This window comes from Adiantum capillus-veneris, chromosome 25 (assembly GCF_014529385.1).
Source record: "Adiantum capillus-veneris isolate H3 chromosome 25, ASM1452938v2, whole genome shotgun sequence".
In the NCBI taxonomy this organism is placed as follows: Eukaryota; Viridiplantae; Streptophyta; class Polypodiopsida; order Polypodiales; family Pteridaceae; genus Adiantum; species Adiantum capillus-veneris.
The window spans coordinates 93,321,753-93,347,533 of record NC_140955.1 but is presented as its reverse complement, the minus strand read 5'-3'; the positions used below and the strand labels follow the sequence as shown (position 1 = coordinate 93,347,533).

The 25,781-nt window shown below is 44.5% G+C and overlaps 1 protein-coding gene across 6 annotated transcripts in view; it reads right to left on the bottom strand.

The window, feature by feature from the left end:
• The window catches only part of BLOS2 (biogenesis of lysosome organelles complex 1 subunit-like protein), a 76,046-nt gene that overhangs the window by 31,172 nt on the left and 19,093 nt on the right, over positions 1-25,781 (bottom strand). Inside the window, exons 2-3 of one of the 6 annotated variants that reach the window (XM_086500515.1) lie at positions 19,215-19,375; positions 18,948-19,050 (exon numbers count right to left, since the gene is read on the bottom strand). The exons of 1 other annotated variant lie outside the window; for it this stretch is intronic. Coding sequence is in view for 2 of the 5 variants with exons in the window: in XM_086500510.1 (XP_086356636.1) it covers positions 19,215-19,442 (228 nt within the window). In the remaining 3 variants the exon portion in view is untranslated. Of the gene's footprint in view, positions 1-18,947; positions 19,051-19,214; positions 19,451-25,781 lie in introns of all 6 variants that reach the window. 4 more of the 6 variants (XM_086500511.1, XM_086500513.1, XM_086500510.1 and 1 more) reach the window with 4 other exon arrangements.

Here is a 25,781-nt window from a genome sequence, read left to right as displayed (position 1 = left end):
AGAAGGTGGCAAACGTGTGACATTCACGACCTTTACAAGGTTTGATGACACGAAGAAGGCTCTCTCATTCCTCTAGCAGTTTGACAAGGCCTATGCAGGGGGAAACTTTACAGAGGCTTCAAAGGTCCGTAAGGCAGGCACTTTCTTGACAGGGAATGAGGGACAATGGTGGACAACTTTATTGCTTCAAGGGCAAGCTCCGTCCACATGGATTTACTTCAAGCAGATTTTTGCAGCAACATAGTTATCTGATGACTTTGAAGCAGATGTCATGACAGAATGGCACCAGCTTAATGCTGCTACTTGCAAGAATCTGGATGACTACAATCGGAAGTTTTGGAAAGCTCTACTTCCAGTAACTTCCTATAGGTTTGTGCCATTGACAGAACAGATTGAAAAATATTGTTGTGGCCTACCCAAAGGATTGAGAAAGTACTGCACGAAGACCAAAGTCACTACTTTGACGCAGCTCATCGAGGTAGCAAACACTGGCAATGGTTTGCTCAAGGGAGAAGATTGTGAATTCAATACTGGCGTCAAGGAAGGATCAGCCAAGAAAAATTCAACGAAGAAGTATGTTCCCAAGGAGGTTCCTAAAGTGACTCAAGAGCCGGCCAACGCAGGGAAAGACAAAGCTACGGTTGAATCAGAAAAGGGACCAGCGAAGAAATGGAAAAGACGTTTTCCTCGCAAGTCGGAAGAGCAAAAGAAGGTCCTGCGGTCAAAGAACAAATGCTTCATCTGTGAGCAGCCTGGCCACATTGCTTACAATTGTCCTACAAAGAAAAGGCCAGCTGATTCTGAAGACAAGGAGGACAGGAAAGGAAAGAAGCCCATGGTTGGTCTAGTGCCAGATATGATGGGCGACAAGCCAAATTCAGATGCAAGTGAGCTTTGCAGAGCATGGGGAAAGGTCAGGGATCAAACAGTGCTTATCTTCTTTGATCCAGGTGCCAAAGCCAACTTCATTTCCCCCGAATTGGCTTCCAAGTTGGGAATCAGACCTGAAGAGATGGGGTATACAGCAGAGGCAGGTTTGGCATGTCCTAGCCACACAGAGGCTGTGACACCCATCATCGGAAAGTTGCGCCTACATATCCAGTCCTATGTAGATGCTAAAGAATTTTACATCATGCCACTGAACGGATGTGATGTGTTGTTAGGTATTCCTTGGTTGTTTCGTGTACAGGGAACCATGGATGCCTACAACAAAAAGATCACTGTACAGAGCAGGGGAAAGACTCACATTTTGGATATAAAGCTTAAAGGGGAGTCTATTCCCACTGTATCACCTTCTGCTATTACTTCTGTAATGAAAAAGCATCTTTCTGCGTACTTGGTTTTTGCACGTGAAGTGTCAGATTGTGATGAATCAAATTTATCTGTGCTAGATAAAGAAAGGTCAATGGTTTTACAACAGTATAGTGGTTGTTTTTCCGATTCATTACCGTCTCAATTACCGCCAGAGAGACCCGAGGACCATGCGATAGATTTGGTAACGGACAGTAGCCCACCAAATGCCAAATAAGCCTCTGTACAGGGTTAGTGCGGCTCAGCAGAAAGAGATAATGGGCCAAGTACAAGAGCTGTTAGAAAAGGGGCTGATTCAGCCCAGTTCATCTCCATTTTGTTCCCAGTGTTGTTGGTGCAGAAAAAGGATGGCTCATGGCGTATGTGCATCGACTACTGTGCACTGAACAAGAATACCATCAAGAATAGGTTCCCTATACCTAGAATTGATGACATTCTGGACAAATTTGAAGGAGCGGCTATGTTTAGCAGGATAGATCTAAAGAGTGGGTACCATCAGATCCGCATTAGATCAGAGGATGTGCACAAGACTGCTTTTAGAGCGACGTTTGGCCTTTACGAATTTTTAGTGAAGCCCCTTGGTCTCACAAATGCTCCTGCTACGTTCAATAGGATGATGGACAGAATTTTCCGTCCACACCCGCAGTTTGTTGGTACATTCTTTGATGACATGATAGTCTACTCAAAGAATGAAGAGGAGCATAGTCATCACTTGGCCATTGTGTTCAAAGAGCTACGCAGTCATAGGTTGCTCATCAATGCAAAGAAAAGTGATTTTTTTTCTGGAAGAGATCCACTTTCTGGGACACATTGTCTCAAAGGATGGTGTCAGAATGGATCCTCCAAAAGTTGAAGCGATCAAGTCATGGCCAGATTTGAAGATGGTGCATGATGTCTGAAGTTTCTTGGGACTATGCTCCTATTACAGAAGGTTTATCCGAAATTTCGTTGAGATTGCTTCACCTTTACATGCTCTTCAAAAGAAGGCGGTCACCTTTAGATAGACACAGAAAGAGATTTCAGCGTTTAATCTCTTAAAGGAAAAGATGACTTCAGATCTAGTCATTGTGTTGCCAAACCTTAGGAAGTCATTTGTGGTCCAGTGTGATGCCTGTGGTAGTAACATTGGTGCAGTGCTTATGCAAGATGGCAGGGTAGTAGCCTATGAGAGCAGAATTTTGCAAGGGCCAGAGATGACCATGCAGGTCTATGAGAAAGAGTTACTGGCTATGATTCATGCGCTCTTAAGTTGGAAACACAACCTGCTAGGTGCAGATTTCGTTGTCCAAACGGACCATCAGACCTTGCGATACTTCTTGACACAGACAAAGTTATCTGAGAAGCATATGCGATGGGCAAATATCTTGTCCATGTTCCATTTTGTGCATGTGGAAGGCAAGAAGAACGTTGTGGCTGATGCCTTGTCAAGGAAGCCACAAATTTCAGCTGTGTCAATTCCTTATCATCATGAACTTGATGATATGAGGGAACAGTATGCAAATGATGAAGATTTTGCAAGGGTCTTCGAGCAACTAATGGATGGACAACGTCATGAACACTATCTTCTCAAAGATGGGTTCATGATGATGCATGGCAGATTGTGTCACAAAGCCATTGCGACGCAAAGTTATGGAAGAGAGTCATGTCCCACCGTATGTAGGGCATCGTGGTATCGATGCTACAGTTAAAGCGGTTTAGACATTCTTCTATTGGCCTACATTGAGAAGGGATGTGGATGCCTTTGTGCGAGAATGCCTAATTTGCCGGAAGGTCAAGTTTGACAGGCAAAAGGCACCAGGGTTATTGCAACCACTACCTATTCCAGATAAACCATGGGAAAGTATTGCTATGGATTTTATCTTTGATCTTCCGAGAACACAGACAGGAAACGATGATATCTGGACCATCATTTGCAGATTTAGCAAGCAAGCTCATTTTATTCTTGTCAGGAAGAAGATAAAGCCAGATCAGATGGCACGCTTGTTTATGAGCAATATTTTCAAGTATCATGGCATGCCACAGTCGATTGTTAGCGACCGTGATCCACGCATGACAAGTTTGTTCTGGAGAGGCTTGTTTGAGAATATGGGCACAACGCTCAAATTCTCTTCATCATTTCATCCTCAAACAGATGGGCAATCAGAAGAGGCAAATTCTATTGTCCTAGATCTGCTGAAGTGTTATGTGTCAGAGCATAAAGGAAAGTGGGAGCAATATTTGCCATTGGTGGAGTATGCATGCAATAATACAGTGCATTCATGAACTGGCAAGGCACCTTTTGAGATAGTTGAAGGTGACAAGAAAGTTCCTCCCATACTGCATACAAAGGACAAGATATTTGAAGCAGATAAGTATGTTCAGGACATGGATGAAATGTACAAGAAGGTCAAAGTGGCCTTAGAAAAGACTCAGGCAAAGCAAAAGAAAGCAGTTGATCGTCACCGTCATGAAGTGGTATTTTCACTTGGTGATTGGGTGCTTTTACGCTTTGAAAAGGCAAGGTTAAAGAAGACGAAGGGCAAGGAAAGACTGTTTCCAAAGCTCAGCATGCATTACTATGGGCCTTTTCAAGTATGCGACATAATCAGTGATGTTGCATATAGGCTAAAATTGCCTGACAGTTGGAAGATTCACAATGCGTTTCATGTGAGTCTTCTTAGACCCCATGTGGGTGATGTGCCACAAGATATGCCAGCTGAAGATCAGCCGGAAGTCGAGGAACTTGACGAGATCTTGGTCCCGGTACAGATTTTGGCACATAAGGAAAGAAAAGTGAAAGGCAAGGTGGCTAGGCGTTACTTGGTAAAGTTCAGAAACTATCCATCAATGGATGCTAAGTGGATGGAAGAAGGTGAACTTGCAGAGTCACCAACTGTGTTATCACTTTACCTTGAAGCCTTCGATTTGCAACCTACCTTGACCCCTTGAGTTTCAAAGCTACATGGATTGTCAGTGTGACAATGGCTTTTGAAAGAAATGATGTACATGGTATTTAAAGTGAGCTCAAATGAAATACCTGTTACATGAATGTTAGAGCTGTACAGATTGTCAATTTGGCAATTGCTCTTATGGAATGTCCAAAAGTTTGGTTAGTGCTATAGAAGTGAGTATTTCTTGTCAGTTTGTCAAGGATACAGTAATTGCTTCTATTAAAGGGTACATGTGTAACTGCATTTTTAAACTGTCGGTTTGGGTATGCTCGAAAGTGTTACTGGGCCCAACGTGTACTATAAGACAGTGGCAAAATGTGTAGCTACCATTTTGTCATTGGAAAGTTAGTGACTCAAAGTAATGGCAGAGTGCGAAGCTACCACTATGTCATTGGGACAAGGTTCACACGCAAGCAATACATGTGTCGACGAGGTGTTGAATACACGAGGGTTGACAATGAGCATGTATGTGTCGTACATGTGTCGACAAGTGTTGAATACATCAGTGTTGACTGTGATCATGTACGACATAGATGCAAACGAGGACGTTTGAGATTTCAAGAGGGGGGTATGTCACCAGCGTGTGACTACTATCTATCCTTTTTGTTGATTTCTTTCTTATTATCTATTTACTTTCACTTTTTGGAAACACCCCTCGGGAAATCTAACTGCCCTGCATTGCATAGCTAGTGTGGAATTGTCCAGAGGGAGTCCAGGCCTGAGGGCAAGAGAGCACTAAGGTTGGACAAAGACTATGGTTAGCCAAAGTGGGTCATTGACTAGCCAAAGTGGAATCCTTTGCTACAGAGGCTACATTTCAATTTTGGGTGTGGCTGCAGTGTACAAAGGGGGTCGGATGACCTAGAAAGATACAATGGCAGCATCTCCTAAAATTTAGGGAACTGCTATTTTGGGCCCTGAAAATGTCTTTGCGTCATTACCTACAGTTTGACATGGGGATCATTTTGTTACTTTGTGGCCAAGTCAACAGAGGCTGCAGGTGAGATATTTTTAGACCGGAGGGTCTAAAGCGGGAAAATGCACAAATGAGTGACACTTGGCACTCTGAGGCCAGTTTACTACTTATAGAGAAGGCAAAAACGTGATTTTCAGCTGTGAGCTCATTTTCAAGTTTCCTTTCATTCACAGGTTAAGAGCTATGGAGTGCTTGCTTTCCCTCCTATGTACAGTGCGGTGCCAGGAGTGATGCCCTGCACGCTACGCACTGCCCTCTCTCTCCCCTATGGCAGTATGTTATGCCCCTCTAGTGGGCTTTTCATTTGACCAATGTACAGTTGTGTGGGTTCATGCGCGATTGCCGAGGCAAGAGCCTCTTGCATAGGTACTGGATTAGCTAGCGGCTAATCCCCCGCAGGTATAGGTGAATTCGGATAGGTTTCACGCCAGAAATCTCGTCCAATTCAAAGGGCAAGTAGCCCTACAGGTGCGGGAGCTGGAGGACTTGCTACGGATTCGACCGGCACGCGAAACGGAGCCCGAAACAGTAAATTACAGCCTGCTGTGTATTTTTGCAGGTTTAGGGTTTTGGCCCTAAACGGTCCCTAATACCCCCAAGAAGTTCGGGGACGCGAGGGGACCATTGTACAGGTGATCTGGCGCATTTTCGGGGCTGAAAACAGAGAATTCAGCGTGCTGCAGATTCTCGCCAGGTTTTGCAAAGTGCTCGTATGCGTCGGGAAAGTCAGTCAATGCATGGGAATACTGATTGTGAAGGGTCCTTGTACAGTTATGCTGCCAAAATCGGGCCGGAACAGTTGAAATTCAGCCAAGTTTGTGCGGAGCAGCTTATAGGGAACCACAACGTTTATTCCCTCTTCTGAACAATAAAGAAATACCGAAAGGGGCGCCTAAGTTAGGGGCCAATCTGGTGTCGGTCTACTTATACAAGTGCAATCTAGCAACCTGTATCCCTCTCCCCTTTGTTGTGTCTTGAAAGTACAGGTAAAGTGGGCAACAAATTGAATGGGTGAAAGCAAATAAGGTTTAAGTCTAAAGTCTACTGCCCTTTTTGAAAGTACAGGCCGGTTTCACCTAACATTGGTATCAGAGCTTTGGCAGTGTTCTGTATCACTCAAGGAAAGAACCACAAGAATTTTTTTGCTTGTTGAGGTCGCACGAACCCAAGTTCGCTTAGGCGTGTCGATTCCCAATCGTGTTTTGTTGAAGTGACAGGAATCCCAAGAAAGAAGGGCTTGTCCAGCCTCCCCTTGTGTCTCTTTTCACTCATTGAGAGCGGACCGTGCACTTAGCGGCCGGCCAATCGACGTGAGGTGGGAAAAAGCAACCTTGGTGTGAGCGCAAGGCCGCCAAGGGGTGCGCCCGCGGAAAAGAGTAGAACACGAGTGAAGAGAAGATCCTTCTCCAACGCGATTTGCAAGCGAAAGAAAACCTCAAGAACCTCCAGACCCTCAAGAACCCAAGAACCAAGACCCGCAAGAACCCAAGTTCCTCGTGAACTTAAGAACCCGAGACCACAAGAACCCACAATTGCAGAATGGTCATCACTCGAAGCGGAATGGATACTTCGCTTGGAGGTGATGAGCATGAGAGAGGCGAAGAGGAATTTTCCCCACCAGGAGGTTTTTCTGACCCTTCCCCATCTACGACACCGATTGCACTAACTCCTATGGAGGCTTTCGACAAGAGGATGATGGACAAGAAGTTAGAAGACAAAGCAAGAGATGCAGAACGAAAAGCAGAAATAGAGCGTGAACACAAAGAAAGAATAGCAACCATAGAGCATCAGTACCAAGAAAGAATGGCAGCCATAGCGCGTGAGAGCGAGCAAGCACGCTTGGAAGCCAAAGCAAGAGAAGCAGAATTTGATCGAGAGAACAAAGCAAGACAAGCAGAATTTGATCGCGAGAACAAAGCCCTCAAAGAAAAGAGCGACCAACACAACAAAGAGTTTTGGCGACTCTATTCTCAAGTTCAGGCACAGATGCAAGAGATTTGGGGAAAGGAGACTCTCTCAGTCTCTTCTTCTCCAAAGCATGATACACAAGATTCGCATGATTGTGAGAAGCATGATGATTTGATTAACAATGATTTGCATGATGATTTGGATGACAAAGATAAGCATGATGATTTTAATGATATTGATAAGCATGATGATTTGGATGCCAATGACAAGCATGATGATTTGCATGATCAAGATGTGATTCCTCACGAACATGATAATTTGCATGAAGATGATGTGATTGTTCACAAGGATGATGTGTTAGTGGATGCTTTTTCTAGCGAAGCTAACCTCGTTGTAGATTCGATCAATCACGAAGAACCGATCTTGGCTTTCGAGTCGAGGTCTGAAGAACCCCCACAGGACGATTCGATCCCTCAGGAAGAACCGATCTTGGCTCTCGAGCCTAGGTCCAAAGAACCCTTACAGGAAGTATTATGTGTTCGCATGATTGATACGCACGCATTGTTCGAATGTTTCATTCGTGATCGTTTCCTGTATTTTAGTCAACATCTTTATGTGATCCCTTTTCCTAGGCATGACATATTGTATGTTGAGCACGTTTCACTCATGGATGAGCACGAATGTATGCGGATTTTTCATGAAAATCTAAAAAGTATGTATATAAGGAAGTCACATTCCATGTCTCTTCCTTTGCATGATACAGTACCCGAGAGAGCACATGAAACTATGAGCACTAAGCATGGGCATTTCCATTGTGAATTGCCATCGTTGATTGCTTTAGATCGGAAACTCAAGATTCGATCTCATTGTTTGCGTGTGTGTGGTGAACGGTTTGGAACTCGGTCTCTTTGTTCATCCACATTGCATGCACAGTCTTTGAGGAAGACAAGATTTTCTCCATTCACTTTACATGGAATGGGTATGTTCATGTTTTTGTGTTGGAAGTGGTTTCAGGAATTTTCAGCCATGGAGATTCTTGAAGACGAAAGAAGCAAGTCTCTAGACGAAGTAGGAGCCACAGAAGACTTTGTGTCGCTTTTGGCGTGGCCCAAAGAAGCAAGCGTTGCAGACCTTTATGAAGTTCAAGTACCGCACGACCCACACATCAGAGTGGGCCGGCGAAGAGTCCCTTCTAGGATTCCGGATGCTATTGACGATCTCCCTCGACGCCATACAGTTCGGTACCAGTACCTCACTTTGAAAAGGAGGGAATGTCACGTGACACGTCCAACCCTATGTGTCCGTGCAAAAAAATTTGTGGTTCTTTCCTTGAGTGATACAGAACACTGCCAAAGCTCTGATACCAATGTAAGGTGCAGCGGAAGTGAATGTTGAACTTTGCTCAAGATATGTGCTCCGAACTGTGCTCAAGGGTTCCTTTTACTTATGGCAGGAAGAGCCTTCCGTTCCTTTAGTGAGAGAGTACAATGGACACAAACAAAGTGGTGAACACTGTGAATGAAGGTGATGAGACTGAGAGATAGAGAGAGAAGAATATGACACCAGAAATGTTGTCAAACCCTCCTTCGAAGGCCCCACTCTCTATGGCGAGAGCGGTCTACTATTGATTGCACAAATCTCTACAATGCTTTGGACTTGCCGACGATGTCGACGACGATGTCATGCGGGAGAATCTGCTAACGCTAGGATTGATCTGTTGTATCCTACTGTTGCCAGGCTGTTGCAAGTGCAAAACGCTGGGCTGATCTGCAAATTGAAGGAAACGTTGGCTGTTCTTGGTGCAAAACGCTAGGTCTTGCTGCTGATGCAAAAACACTAGGCCTGCTGGGGGGTCCTGCTGAGAAGGTGCCTGTTGAACTGAGTTCCTGCTGCCTCTTCATAGCCCCTCTCTCCCCCAATGTCTTCTAAGTCATATTTCGCACAATGATAGGGCTTTGCTGACGGTTTCCTTTGCAAGTATGTCCTTTCGATTGATCTCGGCGAATTTTGGTCGATTTAACAAAACTCTACCCTGTCTGCTCCTACCATGGGAGATGGAGCAACATTGCAACCATAGAAGACTAGAAAACCTTTAATCGGATAGCTGGCCGTCAAGCTTGGCGACTTGGATTTCTTTTCGCCTTTTGAGATCATCAATTTTACTCTTGATCACCACTTTGCTATTGCATACCGCTTCACATGTTACCTTGGTTGCGGGCAACCCTGAAAATGGAAGGCTACAGAGGCCTTCTTGGCTCTCTGAAGCTGCATAGGAAGTCCTATGGAAAATTTAGGTAGCAAAAGAAACTCAAAGTTTCTTTTACTCTTGCTCACCACTTTGCTATTGCACACCGCTTCACATGTTACCTTGGTTGCGGGCAACCCTGAAAATGGAAGGCTGCAGAGGCCTTCTTGGCTCTCCGAAGTCCTATGGAAAATTTAGGTAGCAAAAGAAACTCAAAATTTGAATTTGGCTCTCTGAAGTCCTTTGGAAAATTTACGTAGCGAAAGAAACTCCTTCTTGGCTCTCCGAAGCTGCAGCGGAAGTCCTTTGGAAAGTTTAGCTCGCAAAAGAAACTCCTTCTTGGCTCTCCGAAGCTGCATAGGAAGTCCTTTGGAAAATTTAGGTAGCAAAAGAAACTCAGAGTTTGAAATTTGCCTTCTCTTTTAAAAGGCCCAAACAAAAAGTAGTATCAAATAGAAGGCCTAGGTTGTGACTGGCCTTTGTTTTTTTTTTACCTTGATTATCTAAGATCGATTTAATGAAAGGAGCAACGCTAGCTATGCCATGTGTCCACATGATGTAGAGAGAGAGAGAGGAAGAGAGAGAGTGAACAAACCAATGGTTTAGGATTGGATTTCCCGTAAAAGAGAAATCGGTCGTGCTCTGATACCACTGTAACAGATTTGGACACTCCAAGTCAAGAATCAACCGCGACAGCACCAAATAACCACTTCAAAACAATTCACAGATCACAATAGATTTGCACTGGCCCGGCGGAGTTCCGTGCCTAGATATATTCGCCCCAAAGACTGGCGCCCCTTTCGGTATTTCTTTTTATATTAATCAATCATCAAAGTACAAGAGAGCGGTTAGGGTTTCACTCTCAGACTCTGCGTCCAGATGCTCTGAGAAGTGAGGCCCTCACCACTAATTTAAATGTTACAAGGGATGCCCAAAAGCAGAGCCCCAAAAGCTTTTAAAATCAAAAGCATCAGTTCTCTCTCTCTCTTAGAGAGTCTTTTCTTCTTTTTTTTTTTTAAAAAGCAAAAGCAAAATTCGCGTCGCTCATCATTTTCCAAAAAAAAAAAATTCAATAATCCGCTTCCGCGATTTCCGGAATTTAGGGTTTTTGGCAAAATTTAGGGTTTGCAGGAATTTTAGGGTTTCTGCTGTCCGCCACGTCATCACTTTGTGACATACCCCCCTCTTGAAAGCATTGTAATCGACCGCGATTACGCCTGCAAAACCGACAAAAGCCATAAACCGTCTTAGCAGACACTGACTGTTAGTACCTACGTACTAGGAACACACATCTAGCACATGTACAAAATCAACAGTCACATCACACGACATCACAGGACATCACCAGACATCACAGGACATCACATGACATTCAACATTCATTCGGATCTTAGACCATGATTTATCGGCAATGTAGCTAGCAATCACATCTAGGTCCAATCGGGACCTCATCGATGTCCGATTGACTAACCCCTATTGCAACCATGTCCATTCGAGATCAATCAGACCAAAATGCTGCAGTCATTTCGGCTATCAGTTCCTGCACTCACAAGAAGTCAAGAACAAATCAGTATCATAATCAGGAATTCCATTTCATAAAGTCATCCAGCAGAATACTGTCAGCTCTCAGTATCCCTGAAGCTCAAAGAGACATCAGTGACTTTAGTATCAAAATCAAGGCATCTGTTGACAAAGGAGTGGAGTGACTCCCCTCTTGTGCATCCCACTGCACCAGATCTCTGGCCAAGCTGAATTCTGGGTTCCGTTTAGAGTAGACTATGCTAAACCAAAACATCGAGGTAAAGTTTCACAATCCGAGGAGTATCTGCTAGGTCCTCCTCCTCCATCCACTTCGCATCAAATGCAGGAAAGTTCTTGAACTTAACCAAGAACCGCCTTCGGACTTTACCTTTCTTCGTATCATTATGTGCCAAAATCTGTTCAGGAACAAGGATCTCCTCGTTTTCTTTCACTTTGGGTTGCTCATCAGGCTCCCCATCATCAGGCACATCACCCTTAACAGGTTTCAAGAGACTCACATGCAATGCATTGTGAATCCTCCAAGTATCTGGCAGTTTCAATCGGAAGGAGACATCATTTATCTTGTCAGTAATCTAGAAAGGTCCGTAGTATCACATACTAAGCTTTGGAAAAAGCCTCTCCTTTCCCTTTTTCTTTCTTAGGCGTGCCTTCTCAAAAGTAAGAGCACCCAATCATCCTCCTTCAGTTTCCAGTCGCGACGATGGCGATCCGCTGCCTTTTTCTGTCGTTCTTGAGACTTCTGCAAAGTCTCGCGAACCTTGGCAAAAGCCGTATCCAAATCTTGCGAATATTCATCCGCTTCAAATTTCTAATCTTTCGTGCTCAGGAAGGATGGAACCTTCGCAGTAGTTTCAACAATCTCACATGGCGTCTTCCCCGTTGAAGAGTGTATCGTGTTATTGTAGGCAAATTCCACCAAAGGTAAGTTCTTTTCCCATTGAGTCTTCTGATGCGAGATACAAGACTTCAATAAATCTAAAATCACTTAATTGGCAATCTCAAATTGCCCGTCAGTCTGCAAGTGGAACGATGACGAGAACTGCAACTGCGTGCCAATGTTCTCCCAAATTGCCTTCCAAAACCAACTCATAAATCTGGGGTCTCTGTCGGAGAGAATCGTCTCAGACGTGCCATGTAATCGGAAAATCATCGTGATCATTCTGTATTCTCGGGAGATCAAAAAAATGAAATCCATTTCAATATTTTCCGAGGGGCGGGTGGGTATGGGTAAAGGCTGTAACAATCCCTGTGCCTTATGCCTGTCAAACTTGACCTTCTGGCATACCAAGCAACTGCGCACAAACTCTTCCACATCCTTCTTCAGTCTCCGCCAAAAGAAATCTCTCTCTACCCCTTTCATGGTGGTAGCAATGCCGCGGTGACCCATAAAAGGTGGACAGTGGCAATCAGTCATAACCTTTTCCCTCAACGGCTGTGTAACGCACAACATAGTCTTTTTCATCAAGTAGCCTTCCCGAAGGGAGTATCCAGCTACTGTCTCCCCATCCCGTATCCGTGTGAAAATATCTGCAAAATCTGTATCTGTGGCACACTGATCGACCATATCCTCGAAGCTCCTATGATGTATCGCGGAAATAGCCAAAACCAACGGTTTTCGAGACAAAGCATCTGCCACCACATTCTTCTGTCCCTGCACATGGACAATCTCGAAGTGGAACTGTGACAAGATGTTCACCCACCGCATCTGCTTTTCCGAAAGCTGCTTCTGTGACAAGAAGTAGCGCAAACTCTGATGGTCTGTAAAGACAGTAAAATCCGCTCCGAGTAGGTAATGCCGCCACTGAGTAAGAGCGTGGATAACCGCCAAAAGCTCTTTCCCATATATCTGTGCTGTCATCTCCGGCCTAGAGAACAAACGGCTCTCGTAAGCTATGACATGGCCTTCTTGCATCAAGACCGCACCCAGACTACGACCACAAGCATCACAAAATACTTCAAATGACTTCTGCAAGTCCGGCAAAGTCAAAATAGGTCCCGTAGTCAATTTCTCTTTCAACGTCTGAAACGCAGTCACCTCTGTGGGTCCCCACGAAAAAGGTACTCCTTTCTGTGTCAAGGTATGCAAAGGGGAAGCAACCTCTGCAAACTTTCGTATGAACCGCCTGTAGTACGAACACAGTCCCAAGAAGCTTCTAACTTCATGGAATTCTCAAATCGGGCCAATCACGGATAGTCTCTATCTTGGCCGGGTTCATTTGCACTCCTGCTGTTGACACAATGTGTCCCAAAAAGTGTATCTCTGGTAGGAAAAATTCACTTTTGTTAGCATTAATCACTAATGTGTGATCTCGTAATGCCTGAAAGACTTGAAGCAGACGATCTCTGTGTTCTGCCTCATTCTTCGAGAAAACAATGATGTCGTCAAAGAAAGTGCCAACAAATAGCCTGTACTCTCGAAAAATCTTATCCATCATCCGGTTAAATGTCGCAGGAGCATTGGTTAAGCCAAAAGGCATCACCAAAAACTCAAATAACCCAAAAGTCGTCCGAAAAGCTGTCTTGTAGACATCTCCTGGTGCTATCCTGATCTGATGATATCCACTCTTCAAGTCAATCCTGCTAAAGCACGAGGATCCCTGTAACCTGTCGAGTATATCATCGATCCTAGGAATCGGAAATCTGTTCTTGATGGTGATTTCGTTGAGAGTGCTATAATCGATGCACATTCTCCAAGATCCGTCTTTCTTCAAAACCAACAACACCTGAGAGCAATACGGTGAAGTACTAGGCTGGACAAGACCCTTTTCCAAGAGGTCTTTCACTAGGTTCATAATCTTTTCATTCTGTACTCGGCTCACACAATAAGGTGGCCAATTCGGTGGAGTGCTTCCAGATATCGGATCAATGGTATGATCTTCAGGCCCTCTCAAAAGCAATCGGCATGAGCGTGGAGAAAAAAATCTTGGCGTTCTTTTCTTCAGGTCAAAACATATTCAACTTTTATCCATCGTTCAATTCTCCCAAAAGAATGAGTAAGAAAACTGAAGTTCATCAAGTACAATCTCTAAGCCCTTCATTTATCAAAGTCGCTTTCTCGGCCCGGTAGTCAACCACGGCGTAGTTCTTGTGGTACCAAGGGATCCCGAGTAGAACGTCACTCACGTGCCCTGAACACCCCTGTCATTGCAAACGAAGTTTGCCAATGCTCGGTGTAATGGCAACATCCCATCCGGGTGCCAGTCGAACTACCTCCGCCTGTGGCGTCAGTCTGTTGGGCGTAGTTCCAAATCGAGCCGCCAATTCCAAGTGAAAAGAAGTTGGCCTTGGCTCCTTCAAAAGAGCTTCCTGATCCTTCGCTTTGCCCCGAAAGCGGCAAAGTTTGTACTTTCATTCATTAGATTCGGTGCAAGTCCCACGCCATGTGGTACCAATTCTGCTTTTCTATTTGCCTTTTCTGCCACATTCCTCAGCTGCTCTCGAACTCTCAGACCTGTCGTCGTTTTTATCATGCTGTTCTTTCTGTGCCGTATCAGGGCACTTCGCGGAAATATGTCCATGTTCCCCGCATCCAAAGCACTTTCGATGAAGCGAGATCTCTCCTCAGGAGTAAGCTTGGGTCGTGCATCCTTTTTTTTTTCTCTGGGTTGCTCTTTTTCATTCTACTTTCATTCCCAGAAGTCTGTTCGGCTCGTTGTGTCATGGCCTCATCTGTGGGGTAGGTCAGACTACCAGCGTGAATGGCAAAGCCCCGCTTCGCATGACTCATCAACTCCTGAATAGAAGCCGACTTCTGTTCCAAGCAGTGATCTCGGATCTCTGTAGGTCGACCCAAGGTAAACCGCTCAATCTGTTCTCTGAACGAGATCTTCTTGAATGAAGAGGCGGGTAGAAAAGAGCTCCAGAATCTTTCACAATAAGAATTCACTGTATCGCTCTTGGTCATCCGGAGATGGTTCCAAGCAGCTCGTATATCTCGCTCAAACTCTTGAGTCAACCAAGAAGAAATAAAAAGCCTCTTGAATTTCATCCATGTAACTGGCACAGTCTTGCTTAATAGAAGCGTGGACCACCAATTACGAGCATTCCCCTTAAAGTAAGAGGCAGCTCTCCAAATCTTGGAGTGCTCTGAATAGCGTCCTCCCGCGAAAGCGATGTCAAACTGTTGTATAAAAGACAAAGCCTTCGAAGCATCTGAGTATCCTGAAAAGTATCAAACTTGATCGAGTGGCCACCTTCCTTAAACTCTCGGACTTTCTTGCTTTTATCTTCGAGAAAATCATACTGGTTGGCTTTGTAAAAATTCTTCTTGTTCGCATAAAACTTTCCGTCATCGGAATCTGAGCTGTCTGTAGACGAGTCCTCAGTAGAACTGTCAGTCTCTGGGCGAGATGTAGCCTTCTTTGCCTTTTTCTTGCCCGTTCCGAAGCTTTGTGTCTTGCTTCGCTTTTTGCTTTTTTCTGTCTTCTTCGCTCTAATCCGAGGAGCTAGAAAAACTGTCAGAAGAAGAAGAAGAAGAACTGGGTACTCCTTCAAATCGAACACGCTTCTTCCGTTTCTTTGCTTTGTCGAATGTCGACTGACGACCCAAATATCCCGGGAAGTCAGTACCTTTGTTCTGCTTTTTGCCGTGCTTTTTGCCTTTCTTTTGCACGTCGAAAAGATGAGCAATCCGTGCATCAACCACGTTCTCCAGTTCCTTCTCCGTATATTTCTTGGAGCCACAAGGTTTCTTGAGAGCGGGTTTCGGGAGTGGTGTTGTGGTTCTCTGCCACTCCATCTGTACCTCTTTCAAAGAGGTCTGGTTCATATATTTTGCCATCTTCGGGTCCTTGGCAAAATTGAGCATCATCTTTGTTGCATCACCAATCAATTGACGACGCTCCATCTCTCTTTGCTCCGCCTGAGTAGGCCGAGGCGGGCCATACTCTCTGTCTGAATCTTCGTTGTGATCCCAGCCCGCATCTCCAGATGCAGAGGGAGTCGACTGATCATTGCCTGAAGCCATAGGTGCCGCGGAAAAAAAAAAATCGGGGATCGGATTTCCCGTAAAAGAGAAATCGGCCGTGCTCTGATACCACTGTAACAGACTTGGACACTCCAAGTCAAGAATCAACCGCGACAGCACCAAATAACCACTTCAAAACAATTCACAGATCACAATAGATTTGCACTGGCCCGGCGGAGTTCCGTGCCTAGAGATATTGGCCCCAAAGACTGGCGCCCCTTTCGGTATTTCTTTTTATATTAATCAATCATCAAAGTACAAGAGAGCGGTTAGGGTTTCACTCTCAGACTCTGCGTCCAGATGCTCTGAGAAGCGAGGCCCTCACCACTAATTTAAAGGTTACAAGGGATGCCCAAAAGCAGAGCCCCAAAAGCTTTTAAAATCAAAAGCATCAGTTCTCTCTCTCTCTTAGAGAGTCTTTTCTTTTTTTTATATAAAAAAAAGCAAAAGCAAAATTCGCGTCGCTCATCATTTTCCAAAAAAAAAAAAAAAAAAATCAATAATCCGCCTCCGCGATTTCCGGAATTTAGGGTTTTTGGCAAAATTTAGGGTTTGCTGGAATTTTAGGGTTTCTGGCAGAAATTAGGGTTTCTGCTGTCCGCCACGTCATCACTTTGTGACAGTTTCTTATATACAAGCTTTGCCGAGTTGCCCTACCCAGTTCCCAACAAAAGATAATAAGTGAAAAATGACTAAAATAGAGAAAAGAGGTTTTGTGCACTTGAAGTAGCTTGTCCACATGCACATAGGGTTAGATGTGCACGTGACAGTTTGCTACGTCAATGACCCTCCCTAAAAGGAAAAACTATCCATCACATGTTCCATGAGCTACTGAATTCTAAAAGACCGCTGCTCGAGATAATATCGTAATATCTCTTTAAGTAGTCCACATTGCTACTTCAAAGAGAACTTTCCTGAAAGAAGCCACGAGTATAGAAGACATATAGACTTTGCACTAGTGAAATTTTCGTCCAAGTTACGACCACTTAAAATTATGCTACTTCTTTCTATCTTTTGTGGCACGTTTGCGTTATCACCTACCTTATTTTTGTGCTAATCTTTTCTATTTAATGCTTTTGCTAGTGCTAGGCTTCATTATGGCTAAATCTGCCCTGCATCTCTACAGTTATGATAGAAACTCAGTATGCAAATCTTTGTATTGATGTATGCTCGTGTGTGTATGTGTGTGTGTGAGCATATATTAGTACCTAGTTCTACACCCACTATTCGGCACTATCGACATTAGTGGGAATGTCATAATACTTAGCCAATACTCTGCATGATGGAGTTGATGATTACCATGAATCTATACCTTGCTCTTTCTTTTCAACGTGAATATGGGCTTATCTTGGATTGCTTCTGCTATTGCTAGGCTTCATTTTGGCTGAGTCTGCCTTACATCTCTAGAGTTATGACAAAAACTTAGTAAGTAGATCTTTGTATTGGTGTATGCTCATGTGTGTGGTGTGGATGTATGGGAGCATATATTAGTATCTAGTTCTACACCCATTATTGGGCACTGATGACGTTAGTGGGAATGTCATAGTATTTAGTCATTACTTTGCATGATGAAGCTGATAGTTATATTATCTTGTGAATGACTACCATGAGTCTATACCTTACACTTTCTTTTAGAGGTGATTCTAGGCTTGTCCTAGATTCATCTAGGTATATATAAGACTTTTTTGAAAGAAGCCACTAGTAGAAACATATCTCAAAATCCTTAATTGTAGGTGGAGATAGTGTCTTCCTCTCTCATCCGTAAGTAATTCCAAGCCATGAATACATCAATCAACCAAAGATAACAGCACAACTTCTTGAACTTCACCCAAATTCATGGCACTCTGCCCATAGTAGCCCTGAAGTTTCAAAACGTTTCGTATGAAACGAGTTTCAAAAGTTTTGAAACGGTTTTGCTATACTATGAAACACCACAACAGAAGTTTTGCACCAACCACAGATAACAAACGATAAACATATAAATACAGAGCTTACGCATACCAAAGTTACCCAAATGGAAACGGAAGGTACCGAATGGGACTGCAATGGGAGGGAGGAGGGGGACCGGAACGGGAACGGGAACGGGGTCGGAACAGTAGTTTATAAAAACTATATGTATTATAAGCTCATATGTTAGTGGAAAACTTTAAGCTTTTGAATTCAACCACTCTAATTAGAGCCATAATTAGGCATGTTTTATAATGACGGAGCTTGAGAGAGAGGGATGGAGTTTGACCCTTGAGAGAGAGAGAGAGAGAGAGAGAGAGAGAGAGAGAGAGAGAGAGAGAGAGAGAGAGAGGGTAACGGAGCTAGGGGGAGGGATGGAGCTTGAGAAGAAGGGGTAGAAGCCACATTTGTTCCTTGAGGGTAGTGTGCTTTTCGCAAAAAAAAGAACAGACAGAAGCTAGAGCTCCATGCCCAAGCTGAAAGCTTTAACAAAGGGAGTAGCTCAGTAGAGTGAAAGACGTTGAGAGCTTGACGAGGAGGTGAGACGAGTCCCCCAAATCAGCCCTCCAAATAGCCCCCAACCTCTCCCCAAAATAGCCCCAAATCTGCCCCCAAACAGTCCCAAACATACCCCCAAATGGCTAGTTAAAAAACATTTGACATTTTAGTTGACCGTTCCGGATGCCCATTCCGGATGGCGTTCCCCCCGTTCCAGAACGGTGTTCCGTTCCCAACTCCGTTTCACAAGCCAGACCCATCCAGAACGCCGATTTAAAACATTTAGGGTGCGTTCCGTCCCCATTGACACACAAGCCCATCGTGAAAAGACTTAAGAGAGAGTAAAAAGGCACTTTGAAGTTCAAAACTTGGACCAAAGCAACACATATATCATAACATATGCTTTGGGATGAAGTAAAACGCATTGGCCTTTGAAATGTCCAAGAGTAGCTTTGAAACGTTAGAAGTGAAGTTTCTTAGTTAAAATAACGAGTTTCTTGGGAACTATGGCTCTGCCATGCAATAAAAGCGTGGGCCACCGTGTCTGGACTCTAAACATTCCCTTTAAGATAGAAGCTAACTTTTGAACTTTGGAGGCTTCTACATAAATTACCAAGGTCGTACCAAGCTGTTGAATAAAGGGCAGAGCACGATGGGTATCCTTATGTGTTGAAAAAGTGTCAAATCTGATGCTTTGAACCCATTTTTGAACTCCTTCTGGCTTCTTCTGTCACATCAAAATTCCCTTTTGATAGCAAATCATACTACTAATTCAAAAGGCCCAAAGAAACCATTAAACTATGGGCAAGGGATTCATTCACTCCCAAAAACAAGCTTTACTTCAAATACTTTATGCTTGCAGGTTGCCTTAAGTATGTTAAGAATTCAAACCTGCGCAATGTAAAGCTGAAGAGGGCGGACTCCAAAAGGTCTGTACGTTGTTTGAGGCAGTGTAGCTGCTGGCGTAAGCGCTGAGAGGAGCCTTGATCTCTCGCAGGGTCGGAGTCCGGACTCGCGAGTTGCAATCTGCAGGGTCGCGCAGGTTCACAGAGCTGGAATTCGAATTGTAATTTTGTAATGCACGTTTCACACCTAATGCACTAAAAAACTGCCCAAGACCTAGTGCACTGGGCCAGCCAAAAATAATTAAGGGAGGTCCCTACTCCAAAACAAAAAACAATATCATCGTGAATTTTTTTTGTGTCTATATTAGCATCTGCGTATAACTTAAGATGCACGCGTGGGTGATTGCAGACTGCAGTCTCTCTCTCTCTCTCTCTCTCTCTCTCTCTCTCTCTCTCTCTTGGAATGAGCCAAGATGCACGCAGACTGTAGTCTCTCTCTCTCTCTCTCTCTCTCTCTCTCTCTCTCTCTCTCTCTCTCTCTCTCTCTCTCTCTCTCTCTCTCTCTCTCGGAATGAGCCAAGCCTCTCCAGAACAAACTTGTCATGCGTGGATCACGGTCGCTAACAATCGACTGTGGCATGCCATGATACTTGAAAATATTGCTCATAAACAAGCGTGCCATCTGATCTGGCTTTATCTTCTTCCTGACAAGAATAAAATGAGCTTGCTTGCTAAATCTGCAAATGATGGTCCAGATATCATCGTTTCCTGTCTGTGTTCTCGGAAGATCAAAGATAAAATCCATAGCAATACTTTCCCATGGTTTATCTGGAATAGGTAGTGGTTGCAATAACCCTGGTGCCTTTTGCCTGTCAAACTTGACCTTCCGGCAAATTAGGCATTCTCGCACAAAGGCATCCACATCCCTTCTCAATGTAGGCCAATAGAAGAATGTCTAAACCGCTTTAACTGTAGCATCGATACCACGATGCCCTGCATACGGTGGGACATGACTCTCTTCCATAACTTTGCGTCGCAATGGCTTTGTGACACAATCTGCCATGCATCATCATGAACCCATCTTTGAGAAGATAGTGTTCATGACGTTGTCCATCCATTAGTTGCTCGAAGACCCTTGCAAAATCTTCATCATTTGCATACTGTTCCCTCATATCATCAAGTTCATGATGATAAGGAATTGACACAGCTGAAATTTGTGGCTTCCTTGACAAGGCATCAGCCACAACGTTCTTCTTGCCTTCCACATGCACAAAATGGAACATGGACAAGATATTTGCCCATCGCATATGCTTCTCAGATAACTTTGTCTGTGTCAAGAAGTATCGCAAGGTCTGATGGTCCGTTTGGACAACGAAATCTGCACCTAGCAGGTTGTGTTTCCAACTTAAGAGCGCATGAATCATAGCCAGTAACTCTTTCTCATAGACCTGCATGGTCATCTCTGGCCCTTGCAAAATTCTGCTCTCATAGGCTACTACCCTGCCATCTTGCATAAGCACTGCACCAATGTTACTACCACAGGCATCACACTGGACCACAAATGACTTCCTAAGGTTTGGCAACACAATGACTGGATCTGAAGTCATCTTTTCCTTTAAGAGATTAAAAGCTGAAATCTCTTTCTGTGTCCATCTAAAGGTGACTGCCTTCTTTTGAAGAGCATGTAAAGGTGAAGCAATCTCAGCGAAATTTCGGATAAACCTTCTGTAATAGGAGCATAGTCCCAAGAAACTTCAGACATCATGCACCATCTTCAAATCTGGCCATGACTTGATCGCTTCAACTTTTGCAGGATCCATTCCAACACCATCCTTTGAGACAATGTGTCCCAGAAAGTGGATCTCTTCCAGAAAAAAAATCACTTTTCTTTGCATTGATGAGCAACCTATGACTGCGTAGCTCTTTGAACACAATGGCCAAGTGATGACTATGCTCCTCTTCATTCTTTGAGTAGACTATCATGTCATCAAAGAATGTACCAACAAACTGCTGGTGTGGACGGAAAATTCTGTCCATCATCCTATTGAACGTAGCAGGAGTATTTGTGAGACCAAGGGGCTTCACTAAAAATTTGTAAAGGCCAAACGTCGTTCTAAAAGCAGTCTTGTGCACATCCTCTTATCTAATGCGGATCTGATGGTACCCACTCTTTAGATCTATCCTGCTAAACATAGCTGCTCCTTCTAATTTGTCCAGAATGTCATCAATTCTAGATATAGGGAACCTATTCTTGATGGTATTCTTGTTCAATGCACAGTAGTCGATGCACATACGCCATGAGCCATCCTTTTTCTGCACCAACAACACTGGAGAACAAAATGGAGATGAACTGGGCTGAATCAGCCCCTTTTCTAACAGCTCTTGTACTTGGCCCATTATCTCTTTCTGCTGAGCCGCACTAACCCTGTACAGAGGCTTATTTGGCATTTGGTGGGCTACTGTCCAGCACCAAATCTATCGCATGGTCCTCGGGTCTCTCTGGCGGTAATTGAGACGGTAATGAATCGGAAAAACAGCCACTATACTGTTGTAAAACCATTGACCTTTCTTTATCTAGCACAGATAAATTTGATTCATCACAATCTGACACTTCACGTGCAAAAACCAAGTACGCAAAAAGATGCTTTTTCATTACAGAAGTAATAGCAAAAGCTAATACAGTGGGAGTAGACTCCCCTTTCAGCTTTATATCCAGAATGTGAGTCTTTCCCCTGCTCTGTACAGTGATCTTTTTGTTGTAGGCATCCATGGTTCCCTGTACACGAAACAACCAAGGAATACCTAACAACACATCACATCCGTCCAGTAACATGATGTAAAATTCTTTAGCATCTACATAGGACAGGATATGTAGGCGCAACTTTCCGATGATGGGTGTCACAGCCTCTGTGTGGCTAGGACATGCCAAACCTGCCTCTGCTATATACCCCATCTCTTCAGGTCTGATTCCCAACTTGGAAGCCAATTCGGGGGAAATGAAGTTGGCTTTGGCACCTGGATCAAAGAAGATAAGCACTGTTTGATCCCTGACCTTTCCCCATGCTCTGCAAAGCTCACTTGCATCTGAATTTGGCTTGTCGCCCATCATATCTGGCACTAGACCAACCATGGGCTTCTTTCCTTTCCTGTCCTCCTTGTCTTCAGAATCAGCTGGCCTTTTCTTTGTAGGACAATTGTAAGCAATGTGGCCAGGCTGCTCACAGATGAAGCATTTGTTCTTTGACCGCAGGACCTTCTTTTGCTCTTCCGACTTACGAGGAAAACGTCTTTTCCATTTCTTCGCTGGTCCCTTTTCTGATTCAACCGTAGCTTTGTCTTTCCCTGCGTTGGCCGGCTCCTGAGTCACTTTAGGAACCTCCTTGGGAACATACTTCTTCGTTGAATTTTTCTTGGCTGATCCTTCCTTGACACCAGTATTGAATTCACAATCTTCTCCCTTGAGCAAACCATTGCCAGTGTTTGCTACCTCGATGAGCTGCGTCAAAGTAGTGACTTTGGTCTTCGTGCAGTACTTTCTCAATCCTTTGGGTAGGCCACAACAATATTTTTCAATCTGTTCTGTCAATGGCACAAACCTATAGGAAGTTACTGGAAGTAGAGCTTTCCAAAACTTCCGACTGTAGTCATCCAGATTCTTGCAAGTAGCAGCATTAAGCTGGTGCCATTCTGTCATGACATCTGCTTCAAAGTCATCAGATAACTATGTTGCTGCAAAAATCTGCTTGAAGTAAATCCATGTGGACGGAGCTTGCCCTTGAAGCAATAAAGTTGTCCACCATTGTCTCTCATTCCCTGTCAAGAAAGTGGCTGCCTTACGGACCTTTGAAGCCTCTGTAAAGTTTCCCCCTGCATAGGCCTTGTCAAACTGCTAGAGGAATGAGAGAGCCTTCTTCCTGTCATCAAACCCTGTAAAGGTCGTGAATGTCACACGTTTGCCACCTTCTTTGTACGGAGTTGGCCTCTCCAACGGCGTTAAATTGTCATATGGAAGTGACTGAAACATGGGAACATTGTTAGGGTTCATTTGTGTTCCCTGACCGCAATTAAGTTGATCTGGAAATGCCATATTTGGTTGCTGATTTGTAATTCAAGCCATACCAAAATTTGCCTGTGGCATCCCAAATTGACCCTGAGTGCTTTGAAACCCTGGTAGCATGCCCGTGACACCATACATGGCGCGTGTAAAACTGATTTCCAGGTGCATGACCAGCCATGCTCTGGAATACCGATCCACCTCCAAAATAGCCAGGGTGTACTGAAGGTGGTGGGAAGACTTGTTGTATAGCCTGTAGGTTGCTTCCCTACCCATTAGAACCAGCTATAGGCTGCTGAAAGGTGGCGGGCTGAACTGGTACAGCAAAGACTTGCATCTCAGCCACTTGTTCTTGCACCTTAGGCACAGGTTGTGGAGACTGCATGTTCTCCGTCAAGTGTACAGGTGTTTCCATTGACTCTGCAGTATGAATCACCTGTGCTTGAGCCTTAACAGGCTTTCGAATATGATCTAGTGACCCAACTTGCTGAGACGGAAGAGAAGGTTGCAGAAAGGCTAAAAACCTCGGGTTCTGCATTACTTGTGTGAACATAGCCACAGCACTAGCCAACTGGGTCCTGAATATATCCGTCTGTGGTGGTCTTGAAGACTCACCCACTTCATGTGTCTGTTGACCTTGTGAAGAGGAAACCTCTTCAGTCACATCATCTGGTCTGTCAGCCATAATTGCAATTCCTTGTGTCTGGTCTATGATCCCCTGTGTTTTCAAGCCCAACCTGACCAAGGCTCACTTCTATGGGAAAAAGTGATTTAATCCCGTCGATGGAACCATGAAACTGGCCTGTACTTTCAAAAAGGGCTTTAGACTTAAACCTTATTTGCTTTCACCCATTCAATTTGTCGCCCACTTTACCTATACTTTCAAGACACAACAAAGGGGAGAGGGATACAGGCTGCTAGATTGCACCTGTATAAGTAGACGGACACCAGATTGGCCCCTAACTTAGGCGCCCCTTTCGGTATTTCTTTATTGTTCAGAAGAGGGAATAAACGCTGTGGTTCCCTACAAGCTGCCCCGCACAAACTTGGCTGAATTTCATCTGTTCCGCCCCGATTTCGGCAACATAACTATACTAGGACCCTTCACAGTCAGTATTCCCACGCATTCACTGACTTTCCCGACGCATACGGGCACTTTGCAAAACCTGGCGAGAATCTGCAGCACGCTGAATTCTTTGTTTTCAGCCCCGAAAATGCGCCAGATCACCTGTACAACGGTCCCCTCGCGTCCCCGAACCTCCTGGGGTAATTAGGGATCGTTTAGGGCCAAAACCCTAAACCTGCAAAAATACACAGCAGGCTGTAATTTACTGTTTCAGGCTCCGTTTCGCGTGCCGGTCGCATCCGTAGCAAGTCCTCGAGCTCCCGCACCTATAGGGCTACTTGCCCTTTGAATCGGACGAGATTTTTGGCGTGAAACCTATCCGAATTCACCTATACCTGCGAGGGATTAGCCGCTAGCTAATCCAGTACCTATGCAAGAGGCTCTTGCCTCGGCAATCGCGCATGAACCCACACAACTGTACATTGGTCAAATGAAAAGCCCACTAGAGGGGCATAACATACTGCCATAGGGGAGAGAGAGCGCAGTGCGTAGCGTGCAGGGCATCACTCCTGGCACCGCACTGTACATAGGAGGGAAAGCAAGCACTCCATAGCTCTTAACCTGTGAATGACAGGAAACTTGAAAATGAGCTCACAGCTGAAAATCACGTTTTTGCCTTCTCTATAAGTAGTAAACTGGCCTCAGAGTGCCAAGTGTCACTCATTTGTGCATTTTCCCGCTTTAGACCCTCGGGTCTAAAAATATCTCACCTGCAGCCTCTGTTGACTTGGCCACAAAGTAACAAAATGATCCCCATGTCAAACTGCAGGTAATGACGCGAAGACATTTTCAGGTCCCAAAATAGCAGTTCCCTAAATTTTAGGAGATGCTGCCATTGTATCTTTCTAGGTCATCCGACCCCCTTTGTACACTGCAGCCACACCCAAAACTGAAATGTAGCCTCTGTAGCAAAGGATTCCACTTTGGCTAGTCAATGACCCCACTTTGGCTAACCTTAGTGCTCTTTTGCCCTCAGGCCTGGACTCCCTCTGGACAGTTCCACACTAGCTATGCAATGCAGGGCAGTTAGATTTCCCGAGGAGTGTTTCCAAAAAGTGAAAGTAAATAGATAATAAGAAAGAAATCAACAAAAAGGATAGATAGTAGTCACACGCTGGTGACATTAGGTGCAGCGGAATGATTGTTTGTGCTTTGCTCAAGATGAGTGCTCCGAATTGTGCTCAAGGTTCCTTTTGTTCTTATGGAAGGTAGAGCCTTCCGTTCTTAATGAGAGAATGCCATGATCACAAACAAAGTGAATGGACATTATGGGTGCGAGTGTATGAGACTGAGAGATAGAGAGAGAAGAGAGAGAAGACACCAGAGACATTGTAAAACCCTCCTCCGAAGGCCCCACTCTCGTCGGCGACAGTGGTTTACTTATGATTGCACTAAGTGGTACAATGACGATGCAATGGACTGATGCAATCTGG